General features: G+C 36.2%; 1 protein-coding gene across 2 annotated transcripts in view; it reads left to right on the top strand.

The window, feature by feature from the left end:
• Positions 1-19,858, top strand: part of LOC128215553 (uncharacterized) — an 84,872-nt gene extending 65,014 nt beyond the window's left edge. For both annotated transcript variants that reach the window (XM_052922238.1, XM_052922239.1), the window contains exons 16-19: positions 7,095-7,780; positions 11,730-11,858; positions 14,976-16,147; positions 16,533-19,858. In XM_052922238.1, the coding sequence (XP_052778198.1) occupies positions 7,095-7,780; positions 11,730-11,858; positions 14,976-16,147; positions 16,533-16,635 (2,090 nt within the window). In that variant the 3' untranslated portion in view covers positions 16,636-19,858. The remainder of the gene's footprint in view (positions 1-7,094; positions 7,781-11,729; positions 11,859-14,975; positions 16,148-16,532) is intronic.
• Positions 19,859-21,203: the final 1,345 nt, after the last annotated feature.

The raw sequence follows: 21,203 nt of genomic DNA, 5'->3' as shown, positions 1-21,203 counted from the left end.
AGGCTAGTAGCAAGTCCAAAGATAATCTTTTATTAATTTGAAAATGGAATCATTGTATCCTACCATACTTGAGTTTATTTCACTGGTGTATCAGCTTCGAGCTGGTTGACATTTTCCTAGTTGACATTGTCGGCAGCTGTATTGCTTCTCTTGGTATGTTAGTTTAAATATTTTTCAGTTTACAATTGTGATGAAAATTATATTAAGTTATACTTAGTGACTCTCATTGGCATGATGTGGCGCGGGAGTGTGGTCTTGTGTTGTGGGGGGGGGGGGGGGACTGGAGTACCCGGAGAGAACTCTTGTATGGCTTGGTGACCTCGAACCAAACTCACATCCGACCAATGCAGGAATCGAACCATTGGTTAAAGCGAGTGCGCTAACCTCTGCTCTAACCAGACAACATATGGTATGTTATGTAAAGCTGCTTCTTTGAGCTAAATTTAGAAATGTCTGTTAAGCTATGTAGTGTTGCTTCTTGGACTACTGATCAATAAGACTTCTGTTTTGTTTTATCTTATTCAGCAGTGGTTGCCTCTTTTTTGAGCTAGTTTACTTGAGCTTGTTCAGCAGTGATTACCTCTTTTGAGCTAGTTCAACTTAGCTAGTTGTGCAGTGGTTGCCTCTTTTAAGAAGATAGTGTTGAGCAAAACAAGTTGTGCAGCATGTTCATCTTTGGGGAGGTATTTGAGCTGAGCTAGTAGTGCAGCGGTTTCATCCTGGGTGAGGTATTTGAGCTGAGCTAGTTGTGCAGTGGTTTTATCCTGGGTGAGGTATTTGAGCTGAGCTAGTAGCGCAGCGGTTTCATCCTGGGTGAGGTCGTTTAGCTGAGCTAGATGTGCAGCAGTTTCATCCTTGGTGAGGTAGTTGAGCTGAGCTAGTTGTGCAGCAGTTTCATCCTTGGTGAGGTAGTTGAGCTGAGCTAGTAGTGCAGCAGTTTCATCCTTGGTGAGGTAGTTGAGCTGAGCTAGTTGTGCAGCAGTTATATCCAGGGTGAGGTATTTGAGCTGAGCTAGTAGTGCAGCAGTTTCATCCTGGGTGAGGTCGTTTAGCTGAGCTAGATGTGCAGCAGTTTCATCCTTGGTGAGGTAGTTGAGCTGAGCTAGTTGTGCAGCAGTTTCATCCTTGGTGAGGTAGTTGAGCTGAGCTAGTAGTGCAGCAGTTTCATCCTTGGTGAGGTAGTTGAGCTGAGCTAGTTGTGCAGCAGTTATATCCAGGGTGAGGTATTTGAGCTGAGCTAGTAGTGCAGCGGTTTCAACCTTGGTTAGGTAGTTGAGCTGAGCTAGTTGTGCAGCAGTTATATCCAGGGTGAGGTATTTGAGCTGAGCTAGTAGTGCAGCGGTTTCATCCTGGGTGAGGTCGTTTAGCTGAGCTAGTAGTGCAGCAGTTTCATCCTTGGTGAGGTAGTTGAGCTGAGCTAGTTGTGCAGCAGTTATATCCAGGGTGAGGTATTTGAGCTGAGCTAGTAGTGCAGCGGTTTCAACCTTGGTTAGGTAGTTGAGCTGAGCTAGTTGTGCAGCAGTTATATCCAGGGTGAGGTATTTGAGCTGAGCTAGTAGTGCAGCAGTTTCATCCTTGGTGAGGTAGTTGAGCTGAGCTAGTTGTGCAGCAGTTATATCCAGGGTGAGGTATTTGAGCTGAGCTAGTAGTGCAGCGGTTTCATCCTGGGTGAGGTCGTTTAGCTGAGCTAGTTGTGCAGCAGTTACATGTATATCCAGGGTGAGGTATTTGAGCTGAGCTAGTTGTGCAGCAGTTACATGTATATCCAGGGTGAGGTATTTGAGCTGAGCTAGTTGTGCAGCAGTTACATGTATATCCAGGGTGAGGTATTTGAGCTGAGCTAGTTGTGCAGCAGTTACATGTATATCCAGGGTGAGGTATTTGAGCTGAGCTAGTAGTGCAGCGGTTTCATCCTGGGTGAGGTATTTGAGCTGAGCTAGTTGTGCAGCAGTTTCATCCTGGGTGAGGTCGTTTAGCTGAGCTAGTAGTGCAGCAGTTTCATCTTGGGTGAGATAGTTGAGCTGAGCTAGTTGTAAGCTTAGTACATGTAATTCAACGTTGTTAAAATTCAGCAGTTCTCTTCATGATTAGGGAGTTGCTACAAAGAGCTCGCTTCTTAACTGTACTTGCTCGTTACAACACTTTGTTTTCGTCAACATGGGTTGCTAGCAAACTTAATTAAACATGCAGTTATTATCTCAACTCCATCTTAAAGCTTTCTACCTGAGCATTTCACATATTTATTTATTTAGTGTGCATCTTTAATGGTAAACTGCAAGAGAGAGTGCAATAAACAAGAGTGAATGTATCGCAATGTATTTTTGGATTTTATTGTGTTTCATATATGATTGTTTTGTCATATCAGAAATGCACCTTTTAAGGACATAGAGCTTCATAGGAAATCATGCGATTTGTTACACTTCATGGAACAATTTATGATAGCTGCAAGGTAAAGATGCATTTGTGCATGAGTAATTAACGAAGAATCATAAATTTCATATTAAAAAAATTATGTTTGTCGCATATTTTTGTAATGTAATATATGCGTTGCTGGAATGTTCGAAATTTTACAGGTGAAATCAATGTTAATATCAAGGTAGTGAGGGATTAGACTTATTGTCAGCGGACATGTTTCGTAAGTTTGAATTTTATTGCATGTAACCGGATGTGTTGTTGTGTCAGCATCAACTGTAACACGGTCGTGCTGAGTAGAAACATGGATTAAAGTCACCATTTTGTCACAGGGGGCACAATGATCAAGTCTCGTTATCGTAAGACAAGCCTGTGATTTATGAGTTTAATAGCTGCTTTTTTTTTTTTAATACATTTAGCACATATCTTATAATCAAAGTGATGATTAAATAACATTCAATATTTGGTTATTATTGATATTTGGATATGATTGCATCTGGATTTATATGCATCCTGTAATATTTTTGGACTACCTTAAAGTGTGCACGAATTTATTAACAGTGTCCTAACAGTGTCCTAAATGTCTGCATCATTTGCATCAGTGTCGTTATTTATGTTCTGTCTGCTTGGTTGACTTTAATTAGGGTGTGAGTGGTTAGTTACATAATATTGGTTCGCTGTAACCGTCAATGTCTCTTTGTTTATAGATAAAACTTCAATGATATGCTGTTTTATTGTTTTGTTTCCAAAATAATGTTTGTTTGTTTATTTGTTTAACAAACTTTCTGTAAACTGGATAATTTCATTGTGTCAGTCTGGTTTAAACGCCATTGGAAAATAATACTTACGTAATTGGTATCAGCTGGAATCAGACACAATGGGTTACATTATCATCTTACATAAGATAGTGCCCGTTCTCAGTGACTGACTGACTGTGTAGAGTCATGAAACCAGATCGAACGGATGAGTGCGGGAACCTGAACATTGTAGCACATCCTTAGGAGCAAAATTCTGAACCTTTTGTTTGACAGATTCCAGGAGCAGAAGACATTATACCATCTCTTACCATCTCTCTTATATTGACAACTTTTTGAAAGGTTTTGTCCTAAGTTGTATTACTTTAATGAAATATTTTCTGTCATATTTGAGTAGGTGGTAAAGATAAATGATTCTGTGATAGAACTGTGGAATTTTGATTTTAGCCATTTGCGGTTCATGTTTTCTAATCTTGTGCATGAAGATTGCAGTTTTTAAAATGCAGGTGGGGTTGTTGCAATATTCGTCGTTTTAAGTATAAAATGTTGTTAAATTCTTCAGTAGCTAGGACGATAAATGACTGAAGCATATTGGGATCCGGATAATGTTCATATTCAACCAGACTGCTGATAATGTTTTTGGGGTAAATTGTGCACAAAATGTCTGCGTCATCCGTGGGACAGTTTTAGTGCAAGTCAGTGGCGAAGTACGCATCCCTTAAAATAAGGACAAAAGGCTGTACGTGTGTGTTTGTTTTTTGTCCTGATCTCACTTTCCTGATTGTTATGTAACTTGGTGAAGATGGATTTTGTCGAGCCGAAGGTGTATTCCTCCAGCGCTGTTCTCATTCTACGGCCAGCAAATTCTCAGACAGGTTTGTTATATTCAACATCCGAGATAGGGTTTTGCGTCTGAAAGTTGAGAAAGTAATAAGTTAGGTTTGGGTTTTTTCGGTAAATAACCCATACACTTAGAGTTGGGAATTTTCAATTTGTTTTTCACAGAATTGGGGATTTTTGATGAAATTTGATGTAAGTTAAGTATATTAACTACTTTTATTTGTGCTTTTTTAAACTTCATCAACAATAAACTACAGTTTTTTACACTGAACTTCTTCACGTGATATAAATTTTATTTTACTATGATTGATTGTGAATTTTTAATCAATGAAAAAACTTAGGTACTTAATATGGCATTGGGACATTAGCCAATATCGACAGTGCTTTTTGCAGTTTAAATTTGAAAACCTTGTTGGACTTTTTGATCATTTAGAAGAAAGAATATATTTGAAGTAATAGTATACATTTGAAGTCCACAGACACAGATTGTACTGACGGTACATCAGTTGTTAAGGTTAATAAATGACTTAAGATTAAGATATTACATCAGGCCCCAATTTCTCGAAACTTCTTAAGCTTTACAGGCTTAAGTAGCTTATTTCAATAAGGCAATGTACATTCTTAATTGTATTTTGATAAATGAAAAATGGTTATTTGTGACTATCATAATGATTTTTTCCTTTCTAAAGCATAAAAACTCCTAAAGAGGTAAATATCATGCAAATTATTGAAAGACAAAAATAGTGAGTTTAGCTTAATCCTGTTATAAGGGACTTAAGACGTTTCGAGAAATTGGGGCCAGAATTCTTCTTATGGGGATAATTATAAGAATTTTATTAATTTTTTTTATACTTGCTCACCTTTTAAGGTTAATTATTTTTTTCGGTTCGATGTAGTTAACGAAACATGAGGTAATGAATATTGATCACCATTTTATGAATTCTTAATGGTCATCAATATTACATTGGACAATTCATATACATAATATATCTGTCTGACCTGTCATTTGAATTGTTTAATATTGTTTTGGTTAATGTTTGATATTAGCCAATTAGCCATTTCATATCGGTCATCTTTGAATACTTAGGTCAATGAGCAACATTTTTTTTTTCTTTGAATACTAGGTCAATGAGGATGAATTATGGTTTCTTTGAAACAAGGTCAGTCAGCATGAACAGTTTTTCTTTGAATACTTTTTTGTTGCCAGCTGGAAATTTGAAATATAAATAAACATGACTTTTTTGTACATCTTTTGTACTATTTTTTCTTGAAATAATTTCAATTCATTTACTTAAGATCATTATATATCAGAACGTCAATTAACTTGTTAAGCCGGAATCATTGTTGAACGACTAAGCGTACATTTTTGGTGTTGTTTCATCTTATTTCTTTGTGAACAATATATATAATTCATTGCTGTGTGACAAAATGATGTTGATTTTTACCTTAATGCTTATTAATTAAATTGAGCTACTGGAAAAACAAAGTCTGATTTGGTACAAAACTGCTATATCTTTAGTTTCGTCAAGTTCTTCATGTGTTTGGAATTTGGTCATCCCAGGAAAAGGTTTTGTGAATTACCTCAGTGTACATAGTAAGAACTTCTGCCAAAATCTGCAGCAAAGATTTAATTGTTTTTACTCAGTACGTGTGCCAATATTTGGGGGATTGAGATAAGTAAGTTATGTTTTATGTTATGGAAGTCTCGAATACCAAGTTCGGGACCAGATTACTTGTAGAGATAAGGAATTGTTTTGGTGTTAGTTTTAGCACTTAAAACTTTAAAGTAATAATGTACTGAATGGCATGAAACTGTCATTCAAAGGAATCATGCCTTAAAGGTAGTCCCTTCTATTTATCAACAATTTGTGCTATCAACAAGGCCATAGGTAGTTATTTTAATGCATTGTTTAGCCTTAAGCAACCCATGACTGATCCGTGGTCTAGTGGTAACATATTTGACTGACAATCCAGGGTTCACAGGTTCGACTTTCTGCCGCACCACTAAAAATACTTATCATCTTCCAGTAGGGACGTTGAATGGGGGCCGTATTTGACAGAGTTATTCACTGGTGCAAGCTAAAACAACCAGGTTAGCTCTTACCAGGGTTACATTCTGTCTGTGCTCCCATTGCTCCAAAAATGTAATAAGACTGACCATTCTTATTGGAGCATGTGCGAGAACAAATAAAGTAAAAATAAAATACCTGCTGACCCCTTGAAATATAGGTCGGGTAACATTTAACAAACTCTTTTTTATATTTGGCCTGAGATTGAAATAATATTGTAACTTTGATTTTACTTTCAACAATAATTTGTGTTTTCATTATTTAGCACATTGATCGGCTATTCTGCCACTGTATAAGAATCTCTATTGTGTTCATTGTAAACATACTAAGGTGTTTAATCCAAGAATAAAGGGAAAGTATTAGTATAAAGGCCCCCAGATTGAATTCCACATGACAATTGATATTGGAAGAAAAAAGAAACCTGACCCATATTTGTCAATGTTTTGTTTGATTAGCTTTGAATAAAACCGTGCAGCCTTAATAATGGCATTGTAGTTAAAGTTATTAAAATACGATTAAGCCGTCTACATACGGTCAATTGATCATGAAAGTCTTGGCATGTACACAGTGAAAACATACCAATATTTAGAAAAGAATATGTGTTATATGCAAAATGATTTGGATTAAGTGATTTTAGGTAATATTTTAAACATTAACTATATAGCATTTTGAAAACTTCATTTTTATATTTCATAATTTGGAATAGAATGTTTTATATTCAAAATGATTCGGATTAAGTGATATTTGGGGTCAAAGTTGATATTTACAATACCACTTTAGAAACTTTATTCTTATATTTGGAAAACAATAATTTACATTCAAAATCATTTGCGATTTATTGATTTTAGGTAACAATATTAAAATAAACAACATTCTGGAATCTTCATTTTGCATGTAATTAGGTAACATATTTAAAAATAATACATGATAATAAATGATTCATACCTGTAATTAAACCGTTGTTCGTTATACCCGTGTACTACACTATCATCTCATGTTTGGTGTTATGTATTTTCAGACAGCCCCACAGTCCACTCCCCTACTCCAGACCCTGAATCTTCAATACAGGAATGGCGATCTGACGTGAGCAAGCGCTCAAGCATCTCCTGGGACGATAAACCAGAGAAAGTTAACCTGTACAGCGATAACATCATACAGGAGTCTGAAAATACTGACGCTGTTGACCGTGAGAGTATTGCCAACTTGTCTTCTATTAGGCAGCAGTGGGAAACAAAGTTAAAAACTGGCGAAAAGCCTGTGCAAAGTCAGTCAAAAGCTAAACAATCACAGCCAGTACGTCACTGGGAAGTGAAACTGCCGACACAACTGCGGAAAGTCCCTGCAGACGTCATACGTACAACGAAAACAGACTCTGATTCCGAATCTGAAAACATGGCTGATACGGACATGTCGAATGAGAGTGCAATTGAGCGCGAGATACGTCTTGCCACTGAGCGAGAGGAATTGTTACGAAAGGAAAAAGAGGAGCAAGCGAAATTACATGCAAGACAGATGGCCTCGTCAAAGAAAGAGCCTTTTGAGAATGAGGTTCCAGAACAGAACAATAACAAGCCGACGTACCACGAGATGACTGAGGCTGACCGGGGGTCGGAACTACAACAGCGGGAGAACAAAATACAGCGTGAATTACTGGAACAGCAGGAACGTGAGGAGGCACTGAGATCATCGAACACAAGAATGGTGGTGAGTCATTAGGAAGACAGCTATATATTATATAAGCTTATATTGATCAAGCTCAAGTTTGTTTCCTTGGTGAAACCAGTTTATGTAAGCTATATTTAACAATGATCGTGAAGAAAGTTATATTAACTGCTAAGTCACTCTCGTTGGCGCAATGTTGCATGTATATTTATTCAAAAAGCTATCGTACGATACATGTGTTGATAAAACAGCCTCATTGCGAGTCAGACTGGAAAATGCCAAACAAACTACAAATTTTACCCATCAAAAATGCTAAAAAGTTTTTGCATAAACCTGAAGACAGTTTAATAACATTTGGTAGTATACTTTTGTGCTCAAGAAATTAGTAATAACCTCAGGGAGGTACAATTATCACGGTCATTTGTTGGGCTGATAAAATATTTGCCTGCCTTCACCGTTGTCAGACATACCATCCCCAATGTGATAAATACCGTATATGGAGAATTTGTGCAATGTTTGCTGAGGAGGCGACATGTTTTTGCGTAATGATGCAAAATAGTTTTGATCTGTTGAAGATTATAAGTTCATCATATGTATTCACCTGAGATTAAAGTAAATATTTTATGTGCTTGGCATTGTAACAACAATGACGTCTATGATAATGTTTTTTTTTGTAAGAAAAATAGGTGTGTACTTTCAACTGGTGAATAGCTTCCTTTATTAACCTTTTTATTATAAGAATAATATTTGAAAGGCTAAAGTAAAGGATTAGCCAAGCATTGTACAATATAAATGGTAAAAAAGGCTTAAGTAAAGGAAAAGCCATGCATTGTACAAAAAAAATGGTAAAAACCATGTAAGCATATTTTTTTACCACTGATAGCACATTTTTTTAGAACTGATTTAGATGGTTTTCTCCTGTTTAGGTTGCAACTTTTGAAGAATTTTAAATAGATGCATACAAATTATGCTAAAATAGATGCATTCAAATTGAGCTTAAACTGATGCAGAAAAATTAAAAGCAAGCTTCGTTTGTTATATTCAAGCCTTGCGTCCGGAGGTAGGTGGCTCTTTGAAAAGTTATTATGGCCTACTGTATATCATATCAGGAATGAAATGATAAATTTGTATAAAGACAGTTACCAAATGGGATTGAGACTTCTTTTTAATGAAAAAAGTCTTATCATCCAAAGTAAATAAAGATCAATGTAAAATGCTCAGATTTAATACGTCTGCGCCGACTGAATTTCGAGTCAAAAGCTCAGCAAGTTTAACACGCATAACACTGTATGAAAGTTTAGTATTAGAGCCTGTTAAAGTTAGTTTGTTTTATGCTAAATTAACGTATTTGGAAATAACAATGCCTTTGATCTAATATGGTAAGTGTTTAGCTTGTTTCTTTTTTGAAGAAAAATATGAAGTTATTATCAAAGTTGTGGTATTCTTGTTTTTGTCGCCATTTCGCGAGAACGAAACTCCTGAAAAAAACTTTGCAATATCTTTGAAACTAAGAAAGATATTAGACCATACTGAATTGATAATATGTTTAGCATCAGGTTCAAATTTTAAAACATAAAACCTTTACCATTTTATTTTTACAACATATTTATATAAAAATGTATAAAGGAAACACCATTATACAATTGCTTGTCCAAATAACTACAAATTGAATGTTTTCCTCTATTATGATCAATTTCTTGACTGTATCCTACACTTTTTTAGTATTGAGCTGTAGAAAAATCATATTTCTTTTTGAGGAGGTGAAAACCTACCTGCCCAGTGACGCTTAACATAGAATCAGTTTGGCATGGGCTTATCATGAAACTTGGTACAAATGTTCACATTGACACTACCCATAAGTTTCATTAATCTACCTTAATAACATGTTGTTAGTGCAGTGGTTAACGCACTAGCTTGTCACCAAGGCGACCCGGGTTGGATTTTTGGCCTGGGCGCATGTGAATTTGGTTAGTGGTCACCAAGCTGGACAAGTGGGTTTTCTCCAGTTACTCCAGTTTCCCCCACACCACAAGATCACGCTCTTGCGCAACATGGTGCCAACAAGAGTGACATAGTATAAATTATCATAAAAATTGTTGTAAAATATATAATGTTTAACATAATTACATGTCGAGTTATCCCCTCTTGGTATACTAATAATGTGTACTCTTGCAATACCAATACAGTATACCAATACCAATTATGGTGTAACCTTGGTATACTGATATGGTGTACCTTTGGCATATAGATATGGTATACTCCTGGTATACCAATAAGGTGTACTCCTGGTTCATCGATTCGGCATACTCCTGATACATTGATACGGCATACTCCTGATACACTGATACGGCATACTCTTGGTATACTGATACGGCATACTCCTGGTATACCGATATGGCATACTCCTGGTATACCGATACGGCATACTCCTGGTATACCGATACGGCATACACCTGGTATACCGATATGGCATACTCCTGGTATACCGATACGGCATACTCTTGGTATACTGATACGGCATACACCTGGTATACCGATATGGCATACTCCTGGTATACCGATACGGCATACTCCTGGTATACCGATATGGCATACTCCTGATATACCGATATGGCATACACCTGGTATACCGATACAGTATACTCTTGGTAGTTGGTATACTTAATGTTGGCATCCACTTGCAAAGCTCTAGTTGGTTTATACCAATTTATTTTAGCTCAATTGCGACGAAAGCTGAGCTTATAGAGTCTCTCTCGAGTCCGTTTCCTGGGTCAAACCAGTACTGAGTGTCCATATGAGAAGTCACAAGAAAGTCCCCTGGCGGGGATCGAACCCGTGACCTCTTGGTCGGGAGGCAAACACTCTACCTCTGAGCCACCCCGACCTCCAAAAAGCTCTAGTTCACAATAATGTTGCTTGAAATGCACAAAGTTAAATAAACATTGATTTAGATCAATAAGCCATATAGAAAATGTTCCTTCACTAGCATCTGTTACCTGTCTGTACAATATATATCGACTTTGTCTACTGTTAATAGCAGAAATAATTACAACCTGTCCTTCCAGCATTGGTGCTGAATGGAGACAAATTCTGATTCACAGAGGACTTTTTCATTTCAATTATATGAATGAAAAATTACTGTTTTCCTGTTAAATGTAAATGGAACTGGATTTGAACTGGATAAAATTCTGAAATTACCTGGAAAATAATGAACTGTGTCTCTATTTTTCAGATATAAATAAGGCGTGATTATTGTGAACTGAATTGTTGAATAGATTTATCTCGTTGTTGATGCACGCTAGTGTCTAGGATGTGGTCAGATATCTAAGACTGAGAGGTATCGAGTTTGGAGTAGAGTTGACAAGAAATTACAGCTGTCGCCTCAATGTGTGTTCATTACTAAGGTTTTTCTTGCTGCAAATTTTTAGTCTTATTCTGAAATAACATAAAATTGATTTACATATAAGTAATATTATGAACTCTGGGAAGAATAAATCTGCCACACCCTTTTATTCACAGAAAGACATGTGGCATCTTGAATAGGATAATGTGTATTTTGTTATACGTGGGCTGTCAAAGTTCTTATTTAGGGCTGTTCAAATGGAAGTTGTAAATTCATGTAAGTAGATTTAGTGTGACATATGCAAATAATGAATTGTAACTCACATTTCAGGATTTGAGCCAGTTTATACGGAGGGAAATGGACGGCTTAGAAAAAATTTTTTTTTTAAATAAAGCAAAAAATAAGTGAATAGCTATGTTTCCTTACCAATGCTTATTGGTAAGGTAAGGGTGAGTGGTCTAGTGGTAAAGGTGTCACCGCTCTCACCCAAGAGGTTGTGGGTTTTAGCCCAACTTTGGAATATATCCCATGACCTTTCAAAATGGACACCAGTACTGGTTTCTACTGAAGAGAAAGACTGGAGAATGATTCTATAAGCTGAAATAAATGAGTATAAACTAAACCAATTAATAACAAAACCTATTTCAGGATTCAAGCCAGTCATCAGGGGATGAGGATGATAATGCTAACGAGAGCATCATAGAGCGGGAAATTCGGCTTCAGCGAGAACGGGAACTGGAAATCCAACGGGAACGTCTTGCCAGCACTAATATCAAGGTAAAGATGGGGGATATGATTTATATTGAAATAGCCTGAGGTTTTTTCCATAACGGGGGGCACAAGTGGTATCTTATTAAGAGGTAATGATTGGGGATATGAAACAACTTCTAGGATTTCTATTTGAACAGCCCAATGGGTTTTCCATAACAGGAGTACAAGTCATATCTTGTTTTTTTTAAAGGTAACGATGGGATAAACAAAATCACTTCTAGGTTTTCTATTTTAACAGCCTGAGGTTTTTTCCTTAACAGGATCACAAGTGATATCTTGCATGTGTTTCTTCCCACAATATTTACTTTAGTGTGTTTCTATAAAAAAAATCACAATTGAGCTTGCATAAATTTACTTACGTAATAGTTTGAACATATTATGTGAAATCTTTATGGCATCTTCAATGAGTCAAACTATTTTAGTCGGGCCTTGAAAATGAAATGTTCTTTTTATTGAATGGCCTTTGATTGTAAAGTTGTTGTATTAGCTTATGCCAAAAATTGCATTTGACAGTTACATGGTTTTACAATGCAATAAATTTGTTTTTTATTACAAGCATAATTATAAAAACGATTGTAAAACAGTCCCCTGGTTGTGCAGTACTAGTTTGTTAACGAAAGGAATGTCTAGATCCATCATGCATAAAAGGAGTAAATAATTTCTTTTGACTTGATATTGTGTACAATAAACTGAAGCCTGGTGCACAGTACTTTTGAACGAACACAACTTTGTACAGAGAGTTGGGTATTATTGTAGTGTTTTTTTTTCTCTATGCTCGAAAGCAAAAGTATTCTTTAAGAGAGAAAAATTATGTCTCCCCCTCTCTGGGGGAGACATATTGTTTTTGCCCTGTCCGTCAGTCCGGTAGTCCGTCAGTCCGTCCGTACGTCACACTTCGTTTCCGATCGATAACTGGAAAACCGCATGACCTAGGATCACCAAACTTGGTAGGGAGGTTGGTCATGAGGTGTAGAACATCCCTATTGTTTTTGGGGTCACTAGGTCAAAGGTCAAGGTCGCGGCGACCCCCAATGTAAAAAACATTTCCGCTCAATATCTTGACAATGGTTTGACCTAGGTTCACCAAACTTGGTAGGGAGGTTGGTCATGAGGTGTAGAAGATCCCTATTGTTTTTGGGGTCACTAGGTCAAAGGTCAAGGTCGCGGCGACCCCAATGTAAAAAACATTTCCGCTCAATATCTTGAGAATGGTTTGACCTAGGTTCACCAAACTTGGTAGGGAGGTTGGTCGTGAGGTGTAGAGGATCCCTATTGTTTTTGGGGTCACTAGGTCAAAGGTCAAGGTCGCGGCGACCCCCAATGTAAAAAACATTTCCGCTCAATATCTTGAGAATGGTTTGACCTAGGTTCACCAAACTTGGTAGGGAGGTTGGTCGTGAGGTGTAGAGGATCCCTATTGTTTTTGGGGTCACTAGGTCAAAGGTCAAGGTCGCGGCGACCCCCAATGTAAAAAACATTTCCGCTCAATATCTTGAGAATGGTTTGACCTAGGTTCACCAAACTTGGTAGGGAGGTTGGTCGTGAGGTGTAGAGGATCCCTATTGTTTTTGGGGTCACTAGGTCAAAGGTCAAGGTCGCGGCGACCCCCAATATAAAAAACATTTCTGCTCAAAATCTTGAGAACGGTTTGACCTAGGTTCACCAAACTTGGTAGGGAGGTTGGTCATGAGGTGTAGAAGATCCCTATTGTTTTTGGGGTCACTAGGTCAAAGGTCAAGGTCGCGGCGACCCCCAATGTAAAAAACATTTCCGCTCAATATCTTGAGAATGGTTTGACCTAGGTTCACCAAACTTGGTAGGGAGGTTGATCATGAGGTTTAGAAAACTCCTATATTTTGGGGGGTCACAAGGTCAAAGGTCAACGTCGCTGTGACCTCTAATGTAAAAAAATATTTCCGTGCAATATCAGGAGAATGCTTTGATCTAGGTTCACCAAACTTTGAAGTGAGGTTGGTCATGATGTCTAGTTGATTTTGCAATCAGTTGGTCAAAGGTCAAGGTCACTGACCTTGAGGTGAAGAACCGGTTTCTGCTCAATAACTCAAGAACGTTTACACCCAGGAACTTCATACTTGGTATGCCAGTTAGTCATGACTAGTTGATGGCCCCTATTGATTTTGGGATCCATCATTGATTATTTCTCACCTACGACCACACAATGGGGGAGACATGCGCTTTTTCGAAAAAGCAATCTCTAGTTTGTAGAGAGAATTGTGTATTTTTGTAATGCTTGCCCTTTGTTAAATAATATAGTTCATTAATTTCATGCCAGTAGGAATTAAAACAGTTTGGAGGTAAAAAAAAAAATCCTGGGAAGGAAAACGCAAAGCACACTTTTAAGTCATTGTGTGGCCTCATGACATTTTTTCATGTGTGGGAAACTGAATCCAGGCTGTCTTTCAACATTTGGGGAACAGGGCCAGGGCACTTAGAAAGAGAAATTTAGTGTTATTTTTGGTAAAAAGGGGAATTTCGCATTTTAATGCAAATTGATGTATTATACATGTATTAAGGCACAGTACATAGGGTACCAGTAATCTTTATAATAATAATAATAAAACAAAATATTTGCAGGGGAATTTTAACCTTAATTTGTGGGGAGAAAATCTTGGCTTGGGTAATGGGGCCATACATGAATTTCAGCCCCAAAATTTATTGAATGACAGCCCTGTCAATATGCAAGGGTTTAAATCATTTTGAATATGAAATACCCATCCAGACAGGAAATCCACTTGACAGTCCTTACCCCTAGGTCATGGCTTTTAAATGCGTGTTTATTGGTGTAAAATAATTAACAGTAATTATGTGATTAATTTGTATGAATGATGTTTTTGCATGTTGTATGCTTTAACATGAAACAGAAATAATTTATGTCCCGAATGAATTGTTATTTTATGTCTACGCATGCACAAGGTTGTAAATTAAGGTGATATCGATATTATATTGCCCATGATGTTATGTGAAACTCATACTTGACATACAAAGCTAAGATATTCTTTAGGAAGAAAATACAAGATTTTTCTATGAATTGTAAAAGTGCAGGTAATTTATTAATACAACTGTTTAAAGCTTTATTCTAAGTATTACATTATACTATTTTAGGCCAGTGAGGACATCGATGATGATGATGATGATGAGGAGGAGGAAATAGTGGAAACTTTCGAAATCCCAGCATACCAGCCACCAGTCAGAGCATCCCCAACACCTGTGGACGTTGTCAGCGATACCGAGGAACAAATGGAGGAACGACCAGGCATTCGCGCGCGTATTTCATATGAGGATGCAATATCGACCGCCGCCCATGAGGGCGAGAGCTTGATAGCTCGGGAATTACGTGAGGCAAGAGAAAGGGAAGATGAATTGAGAGCACAGCGGGAACGATCGTCGCTGGGAGTACCGAGTACACCTACTTCCGGGAGTAATGTTTCGTCACCTCGAGTACAGGAACCTGTGGTTAAAACAACAGCAGAGAGCCCTAGTGTTAACTATCAAAAGGACGTTTCCCCATTCAAACACGAACGCAAACAGTCATCAGATTCTTTGTCTTCCGGACATAGCAGTGAAAAGCCTCAAACAATTTCCACACCTAGAACTTCTAGCTCCAATGTTAGATCACCCTTTGGAAATGGAGGTAAAATAGGTGGACTTAATTACCATGTGCCAGAAAAGCCAAAAGAGGCCAAACAGCGCCAAGAAACGCCTATAGAACGTGAAATCAGGCTTGCCAGAGAAAGGGAAAATGACTTCAGAATTTCTAAAGGACTTGCTCCGCTAAAGGACGAAAAGAAAGTTGACTATGAGCTAGATGATGATGATAAAGCTATGATTGTACAGAAGCCATACAACCCTAAGCCTAGTACTGGTAAGGATAACGTTAAAAAGTTTGCTTCCAACCGACTACAAAAAGAAATCAACCAACAAGCAGAGTTGGAGAAAAAGTATTTAGACGAAGGTAAAATTAAATCAACGTCAGAGGAGCATGTAGGACTACTTAAGTATCAAGAAATTACACAAGATAACAATGCGCCTTCAAAGAGAAACTTCAGCATTACTAAAAAAGGTCAGGAACCAGTCTCGGAGTCTAGCCAGAATGGTACGCCGGACCTTAAGCAATCGCCAAACAATGCCACCCCCGAGCAGACTACCCCGAAATACGGGCGCAGTAAGTCGTCATCAGGGGGCGTGACGTTTAGCTACCGGGAGTCAAGGCACAAGGCGGAGTCAAAGATAGAACAAGAATTGAGGGAGATGCGAGAAAGAGAAGAGGAATTAAGGTGGGTGTCACTTCATTGTTTTCATATTGAAGTTTTTTTCATGAGCCCCTTTTTTCCATTTCTTGTGTAATATTTTCTGTCTAAAATGTGGTAATTACTTTGAAAATGCCAATGACCTCCAAAGAATGTCATGCTATAGACACTGCCATTTTAAATTCAATGCAGGAAACTGTTACATCATGATGATATTTTGAAATTACATTAGACTTAAATCATTTACCCTTCCAACATAATAATTCCTTTATCTTACCTAAAAAGGTAGTAACTCGGTGGTTGAAGTTAGTACATGCCGTGCACCAGTAAAAATGCTTTCAGAGTTTGCTCATAATCTGGTTTTCATAATGTAGATGACTGATGCCTTACATTCTTACAAAATATTTTTCAGGAGCCAGCGTTCAATTGGAGGAGTGGTCTCCCCTGCCTCACCGCGGAGCCCCACCAGTACGAGTGTAGTCAACAAGCGATCACACTTTGAACAAACCTCATAGTCGTCACAACACGTCATCACATTGGGATACATTGCCATAGATATGCCAGGGATATAGATTTAGCGCAGCTCTATGCTAACTTCTTCAATGAATGAGTTTGTGTATGTAGCATGGTAGTGCGCTTAAATCTGTATATTTGGGTTTCCAGTATAAACGTTTTCCGGTGACAGAAATTAAGCTTTTTCTGTCTTTAATAAACTGTTTGTAAAGGCACAATTATCAATTAGTTTGTTTGGTGATCCCCATATTAATTTATAAAAATGCCTGAAAGCTTTTTAAACATTTTGATTACAAACTCACCTGGGAAGTAAGTGAAAGTACAACATACTCAAACCTAAACATGTAGGTTGGGTAACGCCAAATAAACTATTAATTGTGGCCTCAATCTAATGTGCAGAGAAATTAGTTATTACATCACTGACTGAAAACCAGTAAAATTTGTGTTCACTAGAGTGTCAGGTTCCCTGGAGTGTCAGGCCCACTTGAGTGTCAGCTTCACTGGTGTCAGACTTACTATAGTGTCAGACTCTCTAGAGTGTCAGACATACCAGAGTTTCAGATCAAAGTAGTGTCAGACCAACTAAAGTGTCAGACAAACTAGAGTGTCAGGCTCACTGGAGTGTCAGACTCTTAAACAAGTATGTCCATGTTGCCTTTCTTTACACTTCAATGTGCCTTATATTAAAATGATGTTAATGAAATGTTTCTTTTCCTCGTTTGTGATATGAAATGGCTCCAAAGCATGAACTACCAGTAGCTTGTAAGATCAAATTTTGTACAAATAACAACTATGAAGCTGATTGCAAGCATCCACGCTTTGAAAATAAGCTATGCATCACTTTGGTGTCCTTCCAACTGAATATAATATATACCCAAGTACAGCCATGTTGTAGTTACAACATTTTTGATCAAATTATTATAATTTCACAATTACTGTGTGTATTGTAACCAGATAGATAAATTAAATTACGTGTTGACTTTAATTTTTGCTCATTTATAATACATAAAATGCATTCCCCACCTGTAACATTCCGACTTATTTTTCGTCTTACCACTGTTGTATATTTTTATTGATGATATAATTTTTCTATATCATTTAACCACCTGATATTTGAATGCTAGCTTGTCTAGAAACATTTGCTAATAATTAAACAGGTGCTGTTAGTAGCTTTTGCTTGAATTCTGTATCTTAAAGCATAACCATACATTCTTGAAACTGATCTAGTTTGATGTGTACAATTTTAGAATTCTTGTTAAATCATTTAATTAATGTAATTCATAAAAAAATGGATGTTGAAATTCTTATAATTTATGATTTTTCACTTGTTGTTTTAGTTATATAACCTATTTTAGACAATAATTCCTGTTATAATTATTTAACAAAAAAGAAATAAACTTTTTAAAATAAGACAAAATTGATCATTTGGAAACATGTACCATGCTTTAACGAAGACATTACTTTTTATATATCTTGACAATTTGCTAGAATAAAAATGAATATAGCTTTTACTTATAATATAGCAGTAATAAAACGCTTGGTTAGTAGATAACTTAGAAGTTCTGGAAGAAATATGGATCTGAAAAAGCTTGCTACACCATATATATTTTTCTAAATTTTCACTCTTTACTTTTATTCTTATCAGTTCTTTGTCACGTCAATGATTTTATAAAAAATAACAGTATGTCTGAATAATAGCCATGTTCATTATTCATACATAATGATGCGCAAGTTGTACATAATTATCATGTTCAAATTAATAAAATTCATAGCCATGTTTTTGTTTTATAGATTTTATTATTATATACCCACAGTTGTTTTATTTCAATATACTGTTTTTGTTCAGCTTTTTGTTTTAATCCCACCTATAACATAAATTATTCATGTCACGGTTTTGTTAGTTAATAAAAGTAATTCGAAGAAAAGTGAATTATTTTGCAATCTATATTTACATGTACCAATATGTTGAACATGTGATAAAGATTGGATATAAGCTTTGAAGCTTGTTGCAATGTACATGCAGTTTTATGTTATTGATTAAAACAAAGTATCTTTCATATATTTCAGTTTTTGCCATCAATAATGTGGTTATGTTCCATACCAAATGTATTAACCTTTAACTTAAAGCTGCAATGTCACCGATGGACCGTATTGAAAACTTTTTATAGTTTGGTCTTGGAAGAGTCATATAAGACTGCTAATAATGGATAAGATCGGAGTTGTTAATACTTAATTTGAAAATTGATATTTATGTCTAAAACTGTTTCAAATACTTGAAGAAAACGAATTTTTCAGCAGTTTTTTTTAAATAATTAAGATCTGTACTATTGTGAGTTATCATTTATGACTGAATTAAAGGCATTGATGCCAAAATCAGCTGATTCTGAGAAGAAAAATAAAATCAAGTTGTAAAATCGGTCAGTCTTTGAGAGTGCAGCTTTGATGTAAAGAAGTAACATTGTATTGATAAAACAAAGGAAACCACAGGGACAGGCCTAAAAGTCTAAAAACTTAAACAAGGGTTTAAGTTTAGATAATAACGCCCCTCTTCTCAAGGATGATATCGTACCATAACTTTTTTAAATCAGTATTCACAAATGGCAATAATATACATTTTGAAACCAATTCTGAGAATGAATATTTGAATTTGCAAGTAAATCTTTTCGTTCGAAAAACTAACAAAAAAACATTATAATTATCGAGTCACCATCATCAATCAAAAAGACCATTTAACTGTCTAAATCAAATAAAATCTGTTCAAACTGACCATCAGAAATATAAATTATAACAACCAAGAAGTATTGTTCAGAAAAAGTGATGATAAGATACAATTGTTGATAAGATTGGGCCATAATAACTACCATAAAAAAGTTTGTCCATTTTTTTCGTGTTAATAGTGAGATGGTAATAGAGGTACTTGTAGGACATACACAAAGAATTATTTGCAGAACCATACTAATTCCCTATTTCCTATGCTTATAAATGGTATTTGTAAGATAAATCAGCTGGCTTAGCATTGGGTGTTAACACTGGGTTGTATTTTGTTCAAATTGTTTGTTTGGTTTTGTAATGTTACCAGTTAATGAAACTGTAGTCACAATAGAAATAGTATATATTCAGAGAAATTAACTGTTACATGTATATTTAGACTTTGATACATATGTATATTATGTATATGTTTCCGTACTATAACAATATGTTAAAAATAAAAAGTATACAGAAAAATGCTTAGAACATTGTTATTTTCCCACTCTTCATCCATTCAAAATTCATTATCCTTCCTTCGATCTGGAAATCTCGATAACCATTTGACCTAGCTTCCAGAAATGTTATAGGAATGTTGTTTAAATGTTATTTTGCCACTTTTTATCCATACAAAATTCATTATCCTTCCTGCGATCTGGAAATCTCAATAACCATTTGACATAGCTTCCAGAAATGTTATTGGAATGTTGTTTAAAACATTGTTCATTTCCCACTTCTCTCATCCATACAAAATTTATAAACCTTCCATCTGTCTGGAAATCTCTTTCAATAACGTTTTACCTACCTTCCAGAAACTTAATAGCAATGTTGTTTAGAACATGTATTTATGCAATAGAGGTTTTGTTTGACATTTCATGGAGTAAGAGTATAGTTATGGCCCATTCAAAGGTCTTAAATTGACAGCTCAAATTGGTGTCCAACAAGAATTTGACCTACGGTCACAAAACTAGGAACATGTGTAGGTGTTTTTGGTTCAACATGGACATGTGTGCACCTACGTGACATTTTTAAGCAGTTTAAGAGTTATTGCCCTTGATGAATAAATGCATACATTTCCAAAATCATGAACAGTTGTATGAACATGGACTGTGTTTACCATCAAAATTTGTCCACCTTGGCTTTTGATTGAAATTTGGTACAGAAAAGGCAGAATAATAGCCCTTGATTAAGTGACAAATGGACTGCAAAATATGCATGGATTTCTTAAAAAAAGCTTTCTTATGCTAAGAAAATTGTATTGGTACAGTGAAATAATGCAGTTAAATCAGAGTAAATAACAAATTGACTGCGAAATGCTGTATCAAGTATTATTTAAAAAACAGTTTTCCTATGCTAATAAAACTGTAGTTGTATCGTGTATTTATTACAGTAAAATCAGAGTTATGGTCCTTGATTACGTTACAAATGGACTGCATAACTGTGTTGTGTATTTCTCCAGAATCTAGTTCCAGTTCTTATATAAATGGATTGGCATAGTGTATTAAGTACAGTACAATCTGAGTTATGGCCGTTGATTGAGTTACAATTGGACTGCAGAATCTTGTGTCAAACTATATTATTCGTAGTATAGTGATAAACAGTTTGACATGTGGCCAGTTTTGCATTATATTTATAGCAATTACAGAAGAGTTACCTCCTTTGATTACGTGAAATATGGTGTTCACATAGAGTCATAAACATGGTGGGGGGACTGCTCAGCATGTTGTGCACCTGTGCTTGACTTGCCATTTTATGTTTTAAGACCAAAGTTCTAGCCTACGGCTCGTCAGTTTTTTAATCAGCCAAGCTTGCACGCTTACAGCCA

This window comes from Mya arenaria, chromosome 13 (genome assembly GCF_026914265.1).
Source record: "Mya arenaria isolate MELC-2E11 chromosome 13, ASM2691426v1".
NCBI lineage: Eukaryota > Metazoa > Mollusca > Bivalvia > Myida > Myidae > Mya > Mya arenaria.
This window is presented reverse-complemented; position numbering and strand designations above follow the sequence as displayed.